This window comes from Oncorhynchus gorbuscha, linkage group LG02, assembly GCF_021184085.1.
Source record: "Oncorhynchus gorbuscha isolate QuinsamMale2020 ecotype Even-year linkage group LG02, OgorEven_v1.0, whole genome shotgun sequence".
NCBI lineage: Eukaryota > Metazoa > Chordata > Actinopteri > Salmoniformes > Salmonidae > Oncorhynchus > Oncorhynchus gorbuscha.
The window spans coordinates 24,965,664-24,987,428 of record NC_060174.1 but is presented as its reverse complement, the minus strand read 5'-3'; the positions used below and the strand labels follow the sequence as shown (position 1 = coordinate 24,987,428).

Here is a 21,765-nt window from a genome sequence, read left to right as displayed (position 1 = left end):
ACACTGTCCCTACTCTCTCTTTCACTTACTTACTCACCTTTCTTTTCTACACACTGTCCCTACTCTCCCTTTCACTCACTCACGTTTCTACACACTGTCCCAACTCTCTCTTTCACTCACTCACTTTTCTACACACTGTCCCTACTCTCTCTTTCACTTACTTACTCACCTTTCTTTTCTACACACTGTCCCTACTCTCCCTTTCACTCACTCACGTTTCTACACACTGTCCCAACTCTCTCTTTCACTCACTCACTTTTCTACACACTGTCCCAACTCTCTCTTTCACTCACTCACTTTTCTACACACTGTCCCTACTCTCTCTTTCACTCACTCACTTTTCTACACACTGTCCCTACTCTCTCTTTCACTCACTCACCTTTCTACACACTGTCCCTACTCTCTCTTTCACTCACTCACTTTTCTACACACTGTCCCTACTCTCTCTTTCACTCACTCACTTTTCTACACACTGTCCCTACTCTCTCTTTCACTCACTCACTTTTCTACACACTGTCCCTACTCTCTCTTTCACTCACTCACCTTTCTACACACTGTCCCTACTCTCTCTTTCACTCACTCACTTTTCTACACACTGTCTCTACTCTCTCTTTCACTCACTCACTTTTCTACACACTGTCCCTACTCTCTCTTTCACTCACTCACTTTTCTACACACTGTCCCTACTCTCTCTTTCACTCACTCACTTTTCTACACACTGTCCGTACTCTCACTTTCACTTACTCACTCACTTTTCTACACGCTGTCCCTACTCTCACTTTCACTTACTCACTCACTTTTCTACACACTGTCCCTACTCTCTCTTTCACTCACTCACTCACTTTTCTACACACTGTCCCTACTGTTATGCAGGTGAGTGAGGACCCAAAAGTGACTTAACAGAAACAGAGTTTATTTAAGTCCAAACAGAAAATAACATAAACCTGAATCCTTAACAGGAAATGTCCAAACGGGGATAACAGAAATCCTCTAGTTGTAGAGGGGAATAGCAGGATAAGCGGCCACAGACTGCAGGTCCCTTCGGGTAGGCGCAGGCCGTAGCTGACAGAGACACCAGCTCACACATCTGATGAAGGCAAAACACGACAGGACGGAACAAGTACACAGCGAACAGCAAACAAGGATCCGACAAGGACAGAAGCAGAAACAGAGAGAGAAATAGAGACTTAATCAGAGGGCAAAATAGGGGACAGGTGTGAAAGAGTAAACGAGGTCGTTAGGAGAATGAGGAACAGCTGGGAGCAGGAACGGAACTCACCTTTCACTCACTCACCTTTCTTTTCTACACACTGTCCCTACTCTCTCTTTCACTCACTCACTTTTCTTTTCTACACACTTACTCACTCACATGTACATGTGTACACACGTACACGTACACGTACACACACACACACAATTGGTTTGACCCTGCTGCTTCTGTATTGATCTTGATGGAAGTTCTCGAGAGTAATGAAGGTTTGAGTGGGTGGTTAGGTAGGAGCAGGCAGGCAAGCAGTCTTACAATGAGCAGGCCTATAGACTTTGTGCTCTGCCCCTCAAAACATTCCAGATAAGTTCACACTTGCCCGCCAGGGGAGAGGCCCTTTCCTGGCCTGACTGAGACCCATCCCTCTGGGGAAGTAGTGACGGGGGAGGTTTTTCACAATATTTAGTCATTTCTGATCCTCCCAGATAGGAGGTTTTCAGCACAGAGCTTCATTCAGCTAGCTAGCACCTCTCCCAATGCTAATACACAACAGAGGAAGTGCTGAGTCTGCAGGGTATATTTAACACACAGACCTGTATGTGTGTGTGTGTGTGTGTGTGTGTGTGTGTGTGTGTGTGTGTGTGTGTGTGTGTGTGTGTGTGTGTGTGTGTGTGTGTGTGTGTGTGTGTGTGTGTGTGTGTGTGTGTGTGTGTGTGTGTGTGTGTGTGTGTGTGTGTGTGTGTGTGTGTGTGTGTGTGTGTGTGTGTGTAATCTACTGTGTGTGTGTTTATGAGTGTTGTGTATGTGATTTCAGAGGGTGTGTGTGTTCTCTGAATCTCTCTCCAAAATGTCACTGGCAGGATCCCTGAAATGTGCCATTAATCCAACCATAAATCTATATGATCCTCCTGTCACTGTTTCTCTCCATTGCTCTCTCTTTCTATCTAGTTTCTCGATCTGTATGCTCCCTTTAGTCTTTTTTTGTTCTTTCTCTCTGTCTTCCTCTGAACTCTTTTCAATTTTCCTGTGGTTCTATGAGATTGCCAGTTTCAAGTGTTTAATGTGTTTAAATGAACACCAGGTGATATCGTTCCCTGTGATTTTCCCTCTCTGAACTCAGACATTTGATTTAATTACATATATTTGGTGCCAAAACAACATGTGTCTGTGGCTGAATCAGCCCTGAAGGCACAACCTACAGCAGAGCTAATAGTACCACTAATCACTCTATTTCGTCTAGCATGTGCTACCATACTATAGCATGGTATAATGTAGGACTCTAAAGCACATGATGCTCTTAGTTTGTTAGACAGTGTTATCAGATAATGAGAAGGATCATTTGTTTTGTATTTCAGTGAACATAGAGAGGATAGAGCTGAGGGGAGTAACCAACAAGGGGGGGAAACCAAGTGAATATATGCTAGAGGTGAGTACACACACATTCATGCATGCACAAACACACACGCACGCACGCACACACACACACGCACGCACGCACGCACGCACACACACACACACACACACACACACACACACACACACACACACACACACACACACATACACACACACACAGTTACGTATGTACTGTATGTTCGTTGTCATGTCCTGTTGCCATCTACTCTCTCTTTCCTCATCCCGCAGGTCAAATGGTCAGACTCCTCTGTGTCCACTGTGAGCAGGACTCACCAGGAGGTGCTGGACTTTCTCTCCCAGGTAAGAGAGTGGCCGAAGCAGAGAGAGGGGACTGAACGCACGTGTCTCTTATTTACTTTAGGTGAAGCAGATGAACCTGTAGACATATTACTTCAACAGTATTTAATATTAGATCGTCTCTAAGCTTTATAGGAATGTGGTTCTGAATATAGACCGCAACAACGCCTCCGTTGGCATTTCTGTCTTTTCGGGAAGGTGTTATAACCATGTATTGCTACCACTGTATCATCAAAGGTATTATCTAAGTGAGTTTCAGAGATAGTCAGAATATGAATGTCATCAGTTACAAGCAAGTTATTGACCTCATGGACCTTGTTTCTCAGGCTGCATATGTTAATATGGGCTATTTTTAGCACTTTTCTGGGTTGCTTGATTGTTTTTAATGCTTTACTGGGAAGCTTATCAGAAGTACACTTGGACATGTTATTTATATTGGAGCTGATAGTGCACGGTGAGCTGCACAAAATGGTCTTCCTACTATTGCACTCCGCCTCAGTGCTAACAGTGAAACTCTGGTTTATAGGCTCATGATTATTGCATACAATAGCTGTATGATAAACAGAAGTATTCGGTGCAATTAGGGGCACATAAAGGAAGTGATTTAAATTGTGTTTGCCAACGCCCCTAGGATCATGTGATGCAGCATTATGACGACTCATTGTCACAACGGTAGGGATTAACTGAGCTGGTCTTGAATCATTGATGTGAAGGTCACTATCTATCTTGTGTTTCTCCCAGGTCTCCCAGCTTTTCTCTGATGAAGGTTTAGAGAAGTTCCTGCCTCAGTCCCCTGGCCTTGATCAGGCCTCTGAGCTGGACCCCAGGTAAGGTCCATCAGCATTGTGTCACTGACCAAGGTAGCCCGCGTAAATATGTTCACTTGATAACAGTGGTGCATAGTTAATACTGTATGTGTTGTGATATATAATATGTTCATTTGATAACAGTGGTACATAGTTAATACTGTATGTGTTGTGATATATAATATGTTCACTTGATAACAGTGGTGCATAGTTAATACTGTATGTGTTGTGATATATAATATGTTCCCTTGATAACAGTGGTACATAGTTAATACTGTATGTGTTGTGATATATAATATGTTCACTTGATAACAGTGGTACATAGTTAATACTGTATGTGTTGTGATATATAATATGTTCACTTGATAACAGTGGTACATAGTTAATACTGTATGTGTTGTGATATATAATATGTTCACTTGATAACAGTGGTACATAGTTAATACTGTATGTGTTGTGATATATAATATGTTCACTTGATAACAGTGGTACATAGTTAATACTGTATGTGTTGTGATATATAATATGTTCACTTGATAACAGTGGTACATAGTTAATACTGTATGTGTTGTGATATATTATATGTTCACTTGATAACAGTGGTACATAGTTAATACTGTATGTGTTGTGATATATTATGTTCACTTGATAACAGTGGTGCATAGTTAATACTGTATGTGTTGTGATATATTATATGTTCACTTGATAACAGTGGTGCATAGTTAATACTGTATGTGTTGTGATATATAATATGTTCACTTGATAACAGTGGTACATAGTTAATACTGTATGTGTTGTGATATATAATATGTTCACTTGATAACAGTGGTACATAGTTAATACTCTATGTGTTGTGATATATAATATGTTCACTTGATAACAGTGGTACATAGTTAATACTGTATGTGTTGTGATATATTATATGTTCACTTGATAACAGTGGTACATAGTTAATACTGTATGTGTTGTGATATATAATATGTTCACTTGATAACAGTGGTACATAGTTAATACTGTATGTGTTGTGATATATTATATGTTCACTTGATAACAGTGGTACATAGTTAATACTGTATGTGTTGTGATATATAATATGTTCACTTGATAACAGTGGTACATAGTTAATACCGTATGTGTTGTGATATATAATATGTTCACTTGATAACAGTGGTACATAGTTAATAGTGTATGTGTTGTGATATATAATATGTTCACTTGATAACAGTGGTACATAGTTAATACTGTATGTGTTGTGATATATAATATGTTCACTTGATAACAGTGGTACATAGTTAATACTGTATGTGTTGTGATATATAATATGTTCCCTTGATAACAGTGGTACATAGTTAATACTCTATGTGTTGTGATATATAATATGTTCATACTGTATATGTATGATAAGGAGTAACAACCAAGGAGTTACTGTAAATGAGAAAACAACATGCCATGCTGTTGTAATGTTGTTGTTGACCTAGTTCTTGGTGTTACTGGCTCTGAGTCAAAGACAACAGATAAGGAGGGAATGAATCATGCCAAGCATTGAATTTAATGTTATCTCATATGTTCACACTTTAACCCTCTCCCTGTGCAGGTGCCTAACAGCGCTTCCAGTTCACATTCTCAAACACTACCGGGCCAGACTCTTCTTCAGCACTACTGCCCCCACCGTCACCGTCCCCTCCTTTCTCCCCACTGCAAGTAAGACTCCTGTCCTAACCCTAATCAGGGTTCATGGGTCGTATGTGTCCCCCTCTCTGATTGGGGTAAAGTAGGGACACTTCATCTTTGGGGTTTGAGGGGTGTTGGGATTTCTATTTTAGTGTTGTGTGTGAATTTGGGCTGGCATGTTTGTGTTGGTAGGCATGGCGACTGTTACTCCCTGTATATACATGTAGCTTCATTCTTGAATATTTGTATTCGTTGTGTTATTTTATTTTTCGTTGGAAATGGGCTCCGTAAGTAAGCATTTCCCAGTAAAGTCTACACCTGTGGTATTCTGCAAATGTGACAAATAACATTTGATATGATTCGATTTGGTGACCTCATCCTAGAGTGTATTTATAGTTCCGTCCCCCAGGCGGGCAGGGACGTGGGAGACCTGGATGTGTGTCTGGAGCAGCCAGCTATTCCCCCCTTGGCAGATATTAAGAGACCCTTGGGATGCAGTGAAATAAAAATGTCTCTTACTCTGCTGTAATGTGGTACCACCGGCCCCCGTGGCTGTACAGACACTGCTGCAATGTCACACTGCTCTCAAATTAACCTGGACAAACTGGCGACACTCAACTGATATTTAGCTTGTTGCAACTTGCAAAGAGGTCAAGAAGTCAAGAGACAAGAGATTATTACATACATTTTGTAAACAGTATCTAGCTATTTATAGTATGCTAATTTAGAAGTTGTTCAATATGTGAATGACTGTGGATCTATGTTTCTTTCTTGTGCTACAGATCTTGGGTGCCTGCTTCAATACAGAGGAGCCAACAGGTGGTCTCTCCTCTCTAATACGCAACGTACTCTTTCACTATGTCTCAAATAGACTGTTGCTGCCTATCCAAATCTGCAAATGATGATGTATAATGATCTAAATATTGGAATTACAATCTTTCCATCCTTTGCAATATTTGTCTCTTCAGTGTCCATTTTCTGTCATGAACTTTTCCTTATTTTCCCTCCATGTTTCCACTCGTCTTTCATCCCTCCACCCTTTCATCCCTCCCTTTCTCCCTAATTTGTCTCAGGACTGTATGTGGTGTGGCCAGTATCCAGCCAGTTATGAGCATTCACAACTCCATCCCGCCTTGCTCTCCAAACCAGCTGCTCCCCCAGGGCACAGTGCCCACCCTTCCCCCCGGCAGGGTGGGGGTATCAGGGGGGGACAACGCGCCCTCTCCCGGGCACCTCCAGAACCCTGGCCCTCCACAGATGAGTAGCCCAGAACAGAATGGCATCCTGGACTGGCTGAGGAAACTCCGCCTGCACAAGTACTACCCAGTCTTCAAACAGCTGACCATGGAGGAGGTGGGTGGGATCTCGGGAAGGGGGGAGTTTAGGTTACAGCAGATGAGTGGCATTTAAGACACCTATGGAGCTGTAGACATTAGGGCATAAGGAAAAGTGTGTTTGTTTGGGCTTCTCAAAGAGGCAATTAATTTTGCAGCAATCACAATACAGATTAAATCACATATTAACAAACAACAACATCAAAACAGCAAATGATATTTAGAAGCAAGTAGGTGGGACAAGTGCAATATCAATGATACAATTTCATAGTAAGGCTACATGTCAAAGGCTACGTCTAATATTAGAAAGCCCCAACAGTAAGACATTAGAGTAGATCAAACAACAGCTGCTGTTTTTCCCTATCAGACTCATTCTCCCTCTCTTCAACCTGCTCTCCTTTTCCTCAGTTCCTTGGACTCACAGAGGAGGATCTGAACACGTATGACCTCACCCAGGGAGCCAAGAAAAAGCTGAAGACGCAGCTGGAACTGCAGAAGTGAGTCTGAACCTTGAACTCTGAACCCCCACATCAATCTCTCTGTCCCCCAGCTCAATAAAAACAGTGACAATCCCAACATACTTCTATTTAGAAACAGCTAGTTCAGAGGGTAATGACATAGATAGATACACAAAAAGGTGCTCTCTAGAACCTAAAGGGGTTATTTGGTTGTCCCAATAGGAGAACTCTTTGAAGGACCCTTTTTGGTTCTAGGTAGATCTCTTTACACAGAGGGTTCTACATGGAACCCAAAATAGTTCTACCTGGAACCAAAAATGGTTAAATCTGGAACCTTATTTTCTAAGAGGATAGATAGATAGATAGATAGATAGATAGATAGATAGATAGATAGATAGATAGATAGATAGATAGATAGATAGATAGATAGATAGATAGATAGATAGATAGATAGATAGATAGATAGATAGATAGATAGATAGATAGATCGATCAAATCAGGTCATTGTTATACAACGGTGTAAAATACACAGAATTATGCCAACATTAACGACTATGTTTATTTACAACTAATGTTTAATATTTTTATTTATTTAAATAGTCATACTTTATCATTTCTGTAGCATGTGTAAAATGTTAATCTGTTGATGGTATATTTTATTAAACATTAACAAAGGAGATTGATCAATTATGTTTTTGTGTGAGGGAATATAGAGGAATAATGGCCATTTGGTTATCAATGGTTAACTAGCATGCCAGTGGTTAGCCCAGATAAGTTTACCTAAAGGGGAGATAGAAAGAATCACTCCCCTGGAAAAAACAGTCACCTTTTGTAGCATAGGAGTGGTACTGAGAGAAAACATTATCACTAAGCCTGTTTCCACTGCTAATATCAACACGTTTCCACTAGCCAGGTTTAGCCAGGTACGACCATATCCGTTGATTACATGAAGAGGAACGTTCCTCAGGTGCTTTTCCATAGGTGCGTCTGACAGAGAGCTAAATGGGAGCTTATTCAGGATCACTATTTCTACTGTCAAGTCTGATTTTCCTTCACCTGGTGATGCAGCTAAATGAACACTATTTTCCCTCTGTAGGCCTATATGGTTGTCCAGAAAACACTCATGTGTCATGTCTTCCTCCGTGTGTACCATATCTGGAAGACACACAGACTGCTAACAAAAGTGCTTTTCTATATCAATTCTCTATTGCACCAGGGACAACAGAAATGAATCTCAGATAACTACTTATCACACATATATCTCCATCTCTCTCCCTGATCATACCATGTATTTAACCAAATATGAAATATGTCCCAAGGTTGATATAGTATACAGTGCATTCGGAAAGTATTCAGACCCCTTGACTTTTTCCACATTTTGTTACGTTACAGCCTTATTCTAAAATAGATTAAATAGTTTTTTTCCTTCATCAATCTACACACAATACCCTGTAATGACATAGCAAAAACAGGTTGCTGGAATTTTTTGCAAATGTATTACAAATAAAAAAACAGATATCACATTTATAATTATTCAGACCCTTTACTCAGTACTTTGTTGAAGCACCTATGACAAAGATTACAGCCTCGAGTCTTCTTGGGTATGACGCTCCAAGCTTAGCACACATGTATTTACGGAGTTTTTCCCATTTTTCTCTGCAGTTCCTCTGTCCGGTTGGATGGGGAGCGACGCTGCACAGCTATTTTCAGGTCTCTCCACAGATGTTCGATCGGGTTCAAGTCTGGACTCTGGCTGGGCCACTCAAGAACTGTCAGAGACTTGTCCCGAAACCACTCCTGCGTTGTCTTGACTGTGTGCTTAGTTGGAAGGTGACCCTTCGCCCCAGTCTGAGGTCCTGAGTGTTCTGGAACAGGTTTTCATCAAGGATCTCTCTGTACTTTCCTCAGTTCATCTTTCCCTTGATCCTGACTAGTCTCATAGTCCCTGCCGCTGAACAACATCCCCACAGTATGATACTTCCACAACCATGCTTCACCATAAGGATGGTGCCAGGTTTCCGCCAGACGTGACACCTGGCATTCAGGCCAAAGAGTTAAATCTTGGTTCTATCACATCACTATCAGACCAAAGAACCTTTTGGCAAACTCCAAGCGGGCTGTCATGTGCCTTTTACTGAGGAATGGCTTCCGTCTGGCCACTCTACCATAATGGCCTGATTGGTGGAGTGCTGCGGAGATGGTTGTCCTTCTGGAATGTTCTCCCATCTCCACAGAGGAACTCTGGAGCTCTGTCAGAGTGACCATCAGGTTCTTGGTCACCTCCCTGACCAAGGCCCTTCTCCCCTGATTTCTCAGTTTGGCCGGGTGGCCAGCTCTGGGAAAAGTCTTTGTGGTTCCAAACTTGTTCCATTTAAGAATGATGGAGGCCACTGTGTACTTGGGGACCTTTAATGCCTCAGAACTTTTTCGATACCTTTCCCCAGATCTGTGCCTCGACACAATCCTGTCTAAGTACAATTCCTTCCACCTCATGGCTTGGTTTTTGCTTTGACATACACTGTTAACTGTGGGACCCTATATAGACAGGTGTGTGCCTTTCCAAGTCATGTTTAGTCAATTGAATTTATGGCAGGTGGATTCCAATCAAGTTGTAGAAAAATCTCAAGGATGATCAATGGAAACAGGATGCACCTGAGCTCAATTTCGAGTCTCATATCAAAGGGTCTGAATACTTATGTAAATAAGGTATTTCTGTTTTTTTTATATCAATGTGCAGAAATTTCTACAAAACTGTTTTCACTTTGTCATTATGGGGTATTGTGTGTAGATTTATGAGGAACATTTATCATTTAATCCATTTTAGAATAAGGCTGTAAGTACCAAAATGTGGAAAAGGGGAAGGGGTCTGAATTCTCTCCGAATGCACTGTATGTACTTTATAGTTCAATTAGTGTGACGTGAAGACTGGGGTAGACAAATATTACTGCATGTCAGACCCTGGTGTGCTTGTGAAATGTTGACTAGACTAGAGAACCCTCTAGGGTTTCAGGAGTGCTAGTGAAAGACCATCTCAAAGATCTCTCCAGCTTATTTCTTCACCTTATATAGTAGCTGTCTGGCGCCTGCTTGTGTACTTTATAATTATTTTGATTGGCTGTGATGATATTCCCCTCAGTTATGCTGTTTTGTGTCTGTGTAATGACTGACTGTGTGTGTTTGTGTTGTCAGTAGGGAGAAGAGGTATATGATGTCCCAGTTCCCTGTGTCCTGTAGTGGCATCGCCAGGGTTACTCCATCCAGCCACATTGGTCCAGTGGCACAAGTCCACTCCAGCAACAACACAGGTAACTCTTCTAACATGCTGACTACACCAGCATCGTGCGCTTGTTGATTTTGTCTGTCCCCACCAGACGCGATCATGACACGAAGGTTAGGTTAAAATGCCAAAATCAGCTTTGAATCAATTATATTAATTTTGGGGCAGGTCAATGCGCGTATGAAACATTCATGGATATTTGTCCTGGGAGATTAACATTGGGTTATTTTACTTGACATGTACAGTGCCTTGCGAAAGTATTCGCCCCCCCTTGAACTTTGCGACCTTTTGCCACATTTCAGGCTTCAAACATAAAGATATAAAACTGTATTTTTTTTGTGAAGAATCAACAACAAGTGGGACACAATCATGAAGTGGAACGACATTTATTGGATATTTCAAACCTTTTTAACAAATCAAAAACTGAAACATTGGGCGTGCAAAATTACATTTACATTTACATTTAAGTCATTTAGCAGACGCTCTTATCCAGAGCGACTTACAAATTGGTGCATTCATATAATTCATATATGATATATGATATATAATTCATATATTCATATAATTCATATAATTCATATAATATAAATTACTCAGCCCCCTTAAGTTAATACTTTGTAGCGCCACCTTTTGCTGCGATTACAGCTGTAAGTTGCTTGGGGTATGTCTCTATCAGTTTTGCACATCGAGAGACTGACATTTTTTCCCATTCCTCCTTGCAAAACAGCTCGAGCTCAGTGAGGTTGGATGGAGAGCATTTGTGAACAGCAGTTTTCAGTTCTTTCCACAGATTCTCGATTGGATTCAGGTCTGGACTTTGACTTGGCCATTCTAACACATGGATATGTTTATTTTTGAACCATTCCACTGTAGATTTTGCTTTATGTTTTGGATCATTGTCTTGTTGGAAGACAAATCTCCGTCCCAGTCTCAGGTCTTTTGCAGACTCCATCAGGAGTCTTCCAGAATGGTCCTGTATTTGGCTTCATCCATCTTCCCATCAATTTTAACCATCTTCCCTGTCCCTGCTGAAGAAAAGCAGGCCCAAACCATGATGCTGCCACCACCATGTTTGACAGTGGGGGTGGTGTGTTCAGGGTGATGAGCTGTGTTGCTTTTACGCCAAACATAACGTTTTGCATTGTTGCCAAAAAGTTCAATTTTGGTTTCATCTGACCAGAGCACCTTCTTCCACATGTTTGGTGTGTCTCCCAGGTGGCTTGTGGCAAACTTTAAACTACACTTTTTATGGATATCTTTAAGAAATGGCTTTCTTCTTGCCACTCTTCCATAAAGGTCAGATTTGTGCAATATACGACTGATTGTTGTCCTATGGACAGAGTCTCCCACCTCAGCTGTAGATCTCTGCAGTTCATCCAGAGTGATCATGGGCCTCTTGGCTGCATCTCTGATCAGTCTTCTCCTTGTTTGAGCTGAAAGTTTAGAGGGATGGCCAGGTCTTGGTAGATTTGCAGTGGTCTGATACTCCTTCCATTTCAATATTATCGCTTGCACAGTGCTCCTTGGGATGTTTAAAGCTTGGGGAATCTTTTTGTATCCAAATCCGGCTTTAAACTTCTTCACAACAGTATCTCGGACCTGCCTGGTGTGTTCCTTGTTTTTCATGATGCTCTCTGCGCTTTTAACGGACCTCTGAGACTATCACAGTGCAGGTGCATTTATACGGAGACTTGATTACACACAGGTGGATTGTATTTATCATCATTAGTCATTTAGGTCAACATTGGATCATTCAGAGATCCTCACTGAACTTCTGGAGAGAGTTTGCTGCACTGAAAGTAAAGGGGCAGAATAATTTTGGACGCCCAATTTTTCAATTTTTGATTTGTTAAAAAAGTTTGAAATATCCAATAAATGTCGTTCCACTTCATGATTGTGTCCCACTTGGTGTTGATTCTTCACAAAAAAATACAGTTTTATATCTTTATGTTTGAAGCCTGAAATGTGGCAAAAGGTCGCAAAGTTCAAGGGGGCCGAATACTTTCGCAAGGCACTGTATGTGGTCCACTTTTTAGCTGGTTCATTGTAGAATTTTGACCCGAAGTCATACAAAATTGTGTGTTTCTTTACTCCGATGATAAATCCACAGATAAAACGGGAAACCTAGTTAGTTTTTAGTTAGTTATCTTGAATTAATATCTCCTCGTTGGCCTTTCAAGCATCCATGTGGGATTGTATCTTCCTGATATCCAATAAGAAGTGGACTTGCAGCGCGTGTTGCCTCTCCAATAGAGCCAAGGTATATTTTAGCGCTTGACTACACAGACGGTAGACGGTGTGAGCGGTGTGGGCGGTGTGAGCGGTGTGGGCGGTGTGAGCGGTGTGGGCGGTGTGGGCGGTGTGAGCGGTGTGGGCGGTGTGAGCGGTGTGAGCGGTGTGGGCGGTGTGAGTGGTGTGGGCGGTGTGAGCGGTGTGGGCGGTGTGAGCGGTGTGAGTGGTGTGGGCGGTGTGAGTGGTGTGGGCGGTGTGAGCGGTGTGGGCGGTGTGGGTGTGTGAGCGGTGTGGGCGGTGTGAGCGGTGTGAGTGGTGTGGGCGTGTGAGCGGGGTGGGCGGTGTGAGTGGTGTGGGCGGTTTGGGCGATGTGAGTGGTGTGGACGGTGTGAGCGGTGTGGGCGGTGTGGGTGTGTGAGCGGTGTGGGCGGTGTGAGCGGTGTGGGCGTGTGAGCGGGGTGGGCGGTGTGAGCAGTGTGGGCGTGTGAGCGGGGTGGGCGGTGTGAGCAGTGTGGGCGGTGTGAGCGGTGTGAGCGGTGTGGGCGTGTGAGCGATGTGGGCGGTGTGAGCGGTGTGAGCGGTGTGGGCGTGTGAGCGATGTGGGCGGTGTGAGCGGTGTGGGCGTGTGAGCGATGTGGGCGGTGTGAGCGGTGTGAGCGGTGTGGGCGGTGTGAGCAGTGTGGGCGGTGTGAGCGGTGTGGGCGTGTGAGCGATGTGGGCAGTGTGGGCGGTGTGAGCGGTGTGAGCGGTGTGGGCGTGTGAGCGATGTGGGCGGTGTGAGCGGTGTGGGCGGTGTGGGTGTGTGAGCGGTGTGGGCGGTGTGAGCGGTGTGGGCGTGTGAGCGGGGTGGGCGGTGTGAGCAGTGTGGGCGTGTGAGCGGGGTGGGCGGTGTGAGCGGTGTGAGCGGTGTGAGCGGTGTGAGTGGTGTGGGCGTGTGGGCGGTGTGAGCGGTGTGGGCGGTGTGAGCGGGGTGGGTGGTGTGGGCGGTGTGAGTGGTGTGGGTGGTGTGAGTGGTGTGGGCGTGTGAGCGGTGGGGGCGGTGTGAGAAAATAGCTCTGGCTGGACCAATCAAGGATATTCACAGTCCCTGCCACTGAAAAACATCCCCACAGCATGATGCTGCCACCACCATGCTTCACCGTAGGGATGGTGCCAGGTTTCCTCAAGACATGACGCTTGGCATTTAGGCCAAATAGTTCAATTTTGGTTTCATCAGACCAAATCATATTTTTTCTCATGGTCTGAGAGTCTTTAGGTGCCTTTTGGCAAACTCCAAGCGGGCTGTCAGGTGCCTTTTACTGAGGAGTGGCTTCTGTCCGGCCACTCTACCATAAAGGCCTGATTGGTGGAGTGCTGCGGAGATTGTTGTCCTTCTGGAAAGTTCTCCCATTTCCACAGAGGAACTCTGGAGCTCTGTCAGAGCGACCATCGTGTTCTTGGTCACCTCCCTGACCAAGGCTCTTGTCCCGCGATTACTCAGTTTGGGCAGGGAGCCAGCTCTGGGAAGAGTCTTGATGGTTCCAAACTTGTTCCATTTAAGAATGATGGAGGCCACTGTGTTCTTGGGGACCTTCAATGCTGCAGAAATGTTTTGTTACCCTTCCCCAGATCGGAGCTCTACGGACAATTTATTCAACCTAAATTGTAAAAATGCCTACAAACCTGTTTTCTCTTCATCATTATGGAGTATTGTATGTAGATTGATGAGGGAAAAAATGTTATTTGATCAATTTTAGAATATGGCTGTAACATAACAAAATGTGGAAAAAGTCAAGGGGTCTGAATACTTTCCATATGCACTGTATGTGATCGTACAGAAATATAAGCATGGTTTGAAATTATTATGGTTTAGTCAAATATTATATCTGCTCGTGGTCAATTTGCAGACTACAATTTATTTGTAATTATGTTCCTGTCCCCTAACCATCCGTCCATGAAGAAATCAGCCCACATGTGAATCTGGTTGATGATCCCTGCTCTACACTTCAGCTTCATTTAGCCTACATGTGTTTCTGTGTTCAGAGCTACGCGTGGAGGTAGAGACGGGCATGCACCCTCTTCCCCGGGACAGCAGCTCCTCCTCGGGTTATTCCAGCTCTTCTTCCAGCCCCATTACCCCTCTGTCTCTGTCTCGGGAAGGGGCCTTCGACAGGGCCAAGGAGCCGCACAGACGTGAGTCCCCATCCCTCTTTCAGCAGTCATGCTAATTTAAAAGCAGGGTATATAATTAATAACAGTTTATCTTTGATAACAGTTTGTTCTGTCTCCCATCCAGGTATGGAGTCAGGACTAGACCTCGGAGAGAAGGACAGGACATGTGTTCCCCTGAACCCCACCGTTACAACAGGTCCTAGTCGGCCCACTGCTCAGGTTCTTCCCGTGCAGAATGATCCTATTCCCTGCCCCTCCCACATTGGCCTTCCTCCACCCTCTTTGCCCCTACTGTCACCAAGACGCATGCTGGCCTCCCCCCGTAAGTCTCGGCCCCCTCCCCTTTGTCCTAATGAGCGGGCCAAACCCCTGGGTTCAGGCGTAGCTGTTGGGGTGCGGCTTGAGAGCCTGTTCCCTGGCCTGAGTGTGGACAGTGTGGGGTTCCCTCCCCTCCACCAGGATTCTGCTGGGCCCCGGGTGCCCTCTGGGGTCACCATGCTGCGCTCCCTTCCAGGGCCGATGGTGGAGACCAGCACCGCCCTCACCACCACCTCTAACACCCTGCACCACGTCTCACACCCCCCTCTACACCTACAGGTGTCCCCCTCCTTACCCCGTGCTGGACACTACCCTTACCCGTCTTCCTCCGCCTCCTCTTCCTCATTAGCTCCCTCCTTTAAGTCAGCCTTCCCATCTGTGAGTGGCATTTCCATGGGAACCGCGAGCAGCGTTCCCATAGCAGCGGTGCCAGGCAACACCTATTGTGTCAACAGTAGCACTGCTGTCCTGCCAAGCTCCAGTCCCACTTCCACAGAGAACAGTGGCTACACCATCGCCTCTGGCTCCACCCCAAGCCCATCTGTGTGCGTGTGCAGCTCCTGTGGTTGCAGTGGGAACTGTGGTTCCTACGGGGCCCTCCCGGCCAGCTACGCAGGGTACTTCCAGCACCCCTTCTCAGGGACGTCAGTGTTCACCATGGGTCCACTGCTTCAACTCAGTCCCCTGCTGGCTGGGAGCAGTACTGCCTTCCCCTACCCCCTGGTGGCACCGCCCCTCTACAACAGCAGCATGTCTCACAGCCATGACACACAGGGGCAGCAGGGGCTGGTCCTGCCCCCCATGCAGGGATTTCTGGGGGCCGGGGCCAACATGTACCAGCCTCATGGAGTGGTGGGGAATGGAGGGCACAAGAAGCCAGAGAGCCTGTCCTGCTACAACTGTGGGGTCATCGGCCATCGGGCACAGCAATGCAAGCAGCCACCCATGGACGCTGCTCAGCAAGGTATAAAGTAGAAACCGTAAAGCTACTGCAAGAAATATTGTAATTCTATGATATAAAATATGTACAGTACCAGTCAAAAGCTTGGACACACCTACTCATTTAAGCCTTTTTCTTAACTTTTACTATTTTCTACATTGTAGAATAATAGTGAAGAACTATGAAATAACACATATGGAATCGTGTAGTAACCAAGAAAGTGTTAAAAAAAATATATATATTTGAGATTCTTCAAAGTATCAACCCTTTGCCTTGATGGCAGCTTTGCACACTCTTGGCCTTCTCTCAACCAGCTTCATGTGGAATGCTTTTCCGACAGTCTTGATGGAGTTCCACATATGCTGGGCAATTGTTGGCTGCTTTTCCTTCGCTCTGTGGTCCAACTCATCCCAAACCATCTCAATTGGGTTTAGGTCGGTTGATTGTGGAGGCCAGGTCATCTGATGCAGCACTCCATCACTCTCCTTCTTGGTCAAATAGCCCTTACACAGCCTTGAGGTGTGTTTTGGGTCACCAGATGGGATGGCGTATTGCTGCAGAATGCTGTGGTAGCCATGCTGGTTAAGTGTGCCTTGAATTCTAAATAAATCACAGACAATGTCACCAGCAAAGCACCCCCACACCATCACACCTCCTCCATGCTTCACGGTAGGAACCACACATGCAGAGATCATCCGTTCACCTACTCTGCGTCTAACAAAGACACGGTGGTTAGAACCAAAAATCTCAAATTTGGACTCATCGGACAAAAGAAAATATTTCCACCGGTCTAATGTCCATTGCTTGTGTTTCTTGGCCCAAGCAAGTCTCTTCTTCTTATTGCTGTCATTTAGTAGTGGTTTCTTTGCAGCAATTCAACCATGAATAACTTGATTCACACAGTTTCCTCTGAACAGTTGATGTTGAGATGTGTCTGTTACTTGAACTCTGTGAAACATTTATTTGGACTGCAATCTGAGGCCTTGTAACTCTAATGAACTTATCCTCTGCAGCAGAGGTAACTCTGGGTCTTCCTTTCCTGTGGCTGTCCTCATGAGAGCCAGTTTCATCATAGCGCTTGATGGTTTTTGCGACTGCACTTGCAGAAACTTTCAAAGTTCTTGAAATTTCCGGATTGACTGACCTTCATTTCTTAAAGTAATGATGGACTGTCTCTTCTCTTTGCTTATTTGAGCTGTTCTTGCTGTATTATGGACTTGGTCTTTTACCAAACAGGGCTGTCTTCTGTATACCACCCCTACCTTGTCACAACACAACTAATTGGGTCAAACACATTAAGAAGGAAAGAAATTCCACAAATTAACTTTTTCCACAAATTAACAAGGCACACCTGTTAATTGAAATTAATTCCAGGTGACTATCTCATAAAGCTGGTTGAGAGAATGCCAGAGCTGTCATCAAGGCAAAGGGTGGTACTTTGAAGAATTTCAAATATAAAATATATTTTTATATATGTTTAACACATTTTTGGTTACTACATGATTCCATATGTGTTATTTAATCGTTTTGATGTCTTCACTATTATTCTACAATGTAGAAAATAGTAAAAAATAAAGAAAAACCCTTGAATGAGTAGGTATGTCCGAACATTTTACTGGTAATGTATATTTTTTATATCTACAGAAACCTCTTAGGGAACTTGACATATTGACCGTAATTGGTATTTTCTTTTTCAGGCACATTTCGGCTGAAGTATGCTCCTAAATCAGACAGCCAGGACTCTTTGGACTAAGAAAAACTCCTGTGATCTCACACCTGCGCACATCAGCACCTTATGTTCCTCAGATTGGATGAGCTCCTTTCATTGACTCTTTGAACACCAGACACAGTTTTGATGGTAGGCTGGTGAATGGTGGCCACTCAACTCAACTTAGAGTCTTGCTTGAGACCATGAAGGAAGTGAAATTATAGAGTCAATTTGGAGGGTGCTATTTTTTTATTTTTTTTAAATATATTTTTTTACCTTTATTTAACAAGGCAAGTCAGTTAAGAACCAATTCTTGTTTTCAATGACGGCCTAGGAATAGTAGGTTAACTGCCTTGTTCAGCGACAGAACAACAGATTTGTATTAGTTCCAGTCCATCTATAACAGATTATTTTGGTCAAAGGAAAAAATAAAAATATGACAAAACTCCTCACGCTACTCAGGTCACACCTCAGTGTCACTCAGTTCTGTAGCCAGACCCAACCCTTTCAAAACAAGTCATGTACTGTTCTAAGACAAGATGGCCTTTTAAATTGCTCTGGAGAAGAAAGTTGGATGTATATCTGAGAGGATGACGAAGTGTGAATGTAAAGACATAAGATGACTGCCAAATAATGCACATTGACTGACTGTCTGCCAAATCCTCCTCCTCTGGAACAAAGCATGTCTCTGAGGAAACAAGGAAGTACTTCTGTCATTTCCCTTTGTGTTACCAGACAGCACAGGGGAAGAGGAAGTTAAACAAATAAGTGCTTTATTCAACAAATCATTCACTGTGGGTTCTTAGCCCTGTACAGTGCAGGTATTAATGATGAAAAGAAACAGATGGTGCCAGCATTACTAAGATGTGCCATTGATTTTGTTTTGTGCCGAACTGCCTGGAAATGATTCCAAACTTGTTTAATCATTTAGAAGTTGGAGCAGTCTAATTGTTATATTCACCAAAATGGGTGGTGGTGAAATGTAAGAGGATCCTTTTTGAGAAAGATTAGATATTGAATGTGTCAGTGAATGTCTCCTTAAGTTGCCACCATGGTGTGGCATGTGAAGCACTTTTATGAGACTGGCTGGTCCCAGGCCATTGGATGTGAGTGTGACATGAGGACAGTGGTCCTCAAGGATGGACAAGTTATTATAGGTTTGTTGTGTTGCACTGGAGTGTCCCTAGCCAGGTATGGAGGACACAATTCAGTCATAAGGGACATTTCTTTGATAATGATCATATGTACCAATAAACACTTGCACCTATTGCTTCCAATAGATAGTCAAGGCTTCGACAAAATCAGGATCCACTTGGAGTTCCATTCTGGTGGATGTGATATTTGTAGGTAAGGATCAGGAAGTGGTCACTAAAGATCAAGGAATTGTAGGACAATCCAAGATTGTATCTTGACTATCTGTACAGTATTGCATGTCAGGGACTGTTGTCAAAAATGTTTTGACCACATCCATGCTGTTTATGGTCTAGGTCTCATGGGAGTAAGAGAGTTTACAGTAGGCACATTATGGCTGCAGAGCAAACATGATTCTCTGGTGGTTCATTTGTTTTTACACTGTTCTGTAACATTGTGCTTAGTTAATACACCCAGGTTCATGCTGCAAACATGTGTAAACCAATTAGATTTATAATCATATCTTTATATCATTAAAATGAAATAGTGAAATTATTGACCATGGGAAATCACGTTTGTGCACAAAGCTGTGCATCCTAGATGCCTTAGCAACCCTGCATGGTACAATCACTTACTAAAGAAAATGTATGGCCATAATAAAATGATACTGCATTTTTGCTTCTGGAATGGTTTCAGCTTACTTGGTTCCAATGAGATTCTTGTCAAACATAATGACATCTAATTAGCTGGTATTATTTGACTGTAACGTAGCAATTTTCTTAGTCAATAGCTATGCATGTTGTTTGATTTAAAAGGTGTTTTAAAACAGTTGGTATTATTGTGAAGCAGATTTGAACTTGTTGGGCAGATTCTGTTTTATTTTTTTATATCAGATTTTTGTATCGTATGGTGTAGTGTGTTTTAAGATTTGTTTTATATACTGCATGAAAAACATTGTAAAAAGCATTTTGTTTTCTGATTTCATAGGCAACAGTGTCTAATACCAGCATAGGCGTTCTAGATGGGGAACACACCACAGAAACTCACATCGTTTACATTTTTTTTTATTCATAAAATACCAACATAAATACAAGAAAAGGTTGTAATACTGCTGTAAATATGAAGAATGAGTGGCAAACACAGGAGAATGCAGAGGAACATTGGGTTGATAACTGTACCATTCCTCTGTTATTAAACCCTCAATCAAACTGATCATAGAATCATTCTTATTCATTATGCACAAGTATAGCATATGGACATTTGTACAACTAAGCAAAATTACATTGAATGAAAACATAATAAAGATGAACTGCCAAAAATGCTGACATAAAAAGGCAACTAACATTTTAAACAGTTGAGGACAGCGAGAGGGAAGAGGACAGCGAGAGGGAAGAGGACACAAGTCAGCACACATTATAAAGGCGTAAATAACCCTCTATTAAACAAATTGAATATTCTAAAAGTGTGATGCCACCCAGAGATGAGCTCTGTCCGGAGCCCTAGGGCAGGTCTAGGGGGGGGGGGGGGAGATGGACAGACCCAGCCTATGATGCCCGCCCAGTCCTAACTGGCCACCAACCCCGCATCAGTGACCCTTTCAACACACGTGCAATTCCATCATCATGTCCTATCATAGTGTTCAAGGTCAGTTTATTATTCCTTTCATTTGTCCAATATCTGTACACACAGAGGCAAATCTCTTATTACAATCATCGAAGCAGGTTTTCGGTAGCATAGCATTTAAATTATTATATATTTTTTTAAACAAGAGTCCCTCACATCTCTTCTATGTGGAGACATTGACGACAAAGGCAGGGAAATAAAAACATATTTGAAAAAGGACCTTCGTTTTCATTAAGGAGAAAATTGTACTTATCGCTGAACCCATAACCATTATAAAGACAGGGGGAGGTGAATGCTAAACTGAACACATATTAACATGTAAGCCTTAAAAACTATAGTTTGCCTAGAATTGGCCAAAGTAAAGACTAAAAAGGAAATAGAAACAGTAATTTTGTCACAGCGGTTAAGACTATTGGCCTAAGTCACCCATCACAGGAGACTTTACCACATGATGACACATGTTGTGGCAGTAATGTCCCATGTCAGTCAAACTGGATTCAACTAAACTGTTACAAAATTCCTCAGCAGCTGTTGTGATTGAAGCTTCATCCAAAAGACTGAGCTCATTCAAGTTTAGCAAACCCAACCAGTGGAAAAGAAAAGATGGGGTTTGCTGAACTCAACCGTGATGGACTCAAGCAGGGATTTAACATGTAAAATGTTTGAAACTTGTGCGAGCGAACTCAAGCTGAACTGGCAATCATCTCTGCTATACTAATCCATCCTATACAACAAAACCCAAACAAACTATTTAATCCCTTTCCCTAAACACATGGCTGAATGTATGGGTAAGGGGCAGAGTATGAGAAGGTGCAGGATAGGGCTTTTAATAACTATAAGGGGCCCTTTAGCGCATGGGAGAAGAGGTCGGCTGGTTCCTATGGTCTTGGATAAGGATGTAAAGCAAGCATGGGTTGGAGGGAAGGCAGGGGGATAGGTCTATTTAGGAACGAAGGATCATGTAGGGGGGGTGGTAGATAGTATCAATGTCCGAGTGCTGGCGTGGTGGTGGGAGGCTGTTACTGGGGGGCTATGGTTCCGAAGGTCTCCTGCGAGGCGTACACCATGTAGAGGAAGCCATCGTCATCCTTCTCACGCTCGTATACCTCAGCGATGGCTGCCGACACGGACACCATGCTGTGGCCGTTCACCAGCAGGAAGAAGGCCTGGTTGGAGTTCAGCTGGAGGCGCCTCCT

The 21,765-nt window shown here is 43.4% G+C and overlaps 2 protein-coding genes across 3 annotated transcripts in view; one reads left to right on the top strand and one right to left on the bottom strand.

Moving 5' to 3' along the window:
• The window catches only part of LOC123999553 (zinc finger CCHC domain-containing protein 14-like), a 41,668-nt gene extending 21,510 nt beyond the window's left edge, over positions 1–20,158 (top strand). The window contains exons 3-13 of the mRNA XM_046305445.1: positions 2,563–2,633; positions 2,852–2,923; positions 3,662–3,747; positions 5,321–5,427; positions 6,180–6,216; positions 6,471–6,750; positions 7,140–7,228; positions 10,379–10,494; positions 14,721–14,870; positions 14,974–16,131; positions 17,805–20,158. Coding sequence (XP_046161401.1) covers positions 2,563–2,633; positions 2,852–2,923; positions 3,662–3,747; positions 5,321–5,427; positions 6,180–6,216; positions 6,471–6,750; positions 7,140–7,228; positions 10,379–10,494; positions 14,721–14,870; positions 14,974–16,131; positions 17,805–17,860 — 2,222 coding nt within the window. The 3' untranslated portion in view covers positions 17,861–20,158. The remainder of the gene's footprint in view (positions 1–2,562; positions 2,634–2,851; positions 2,924–3,661; positions 3,748–5,320; positions 5,428–6,179; positions 6,217–6,470; positions 6,751–7,139; positions 7,229–10,378; positions 10,495–14,720; positions 14,871–14,973; positions 16,132–17,804) is intronic.
• The window catches only part of LOC123999562 (microtubule-associated proteins 1A/1B light chain 3B), a 29,343-nt gene continuing 27,572 nt past the window's right edge, over positions 19,995–21,765 (bottom strand). For both annotated transcript variants that reach the window (XM_046305466.1, XM_046305458.1), the window contains one exon: positions 19,995–21,763. In XM_046305466.1, coding sequence (XP_046161422.1) covers positions 21,589–21,763 — 175 coding nt within the window. In that variant the 3' untranslated portion in view covers positions 19,995–21,588. The remainder of the gene's footprint in view (positions 21,764–21,765) is intronic.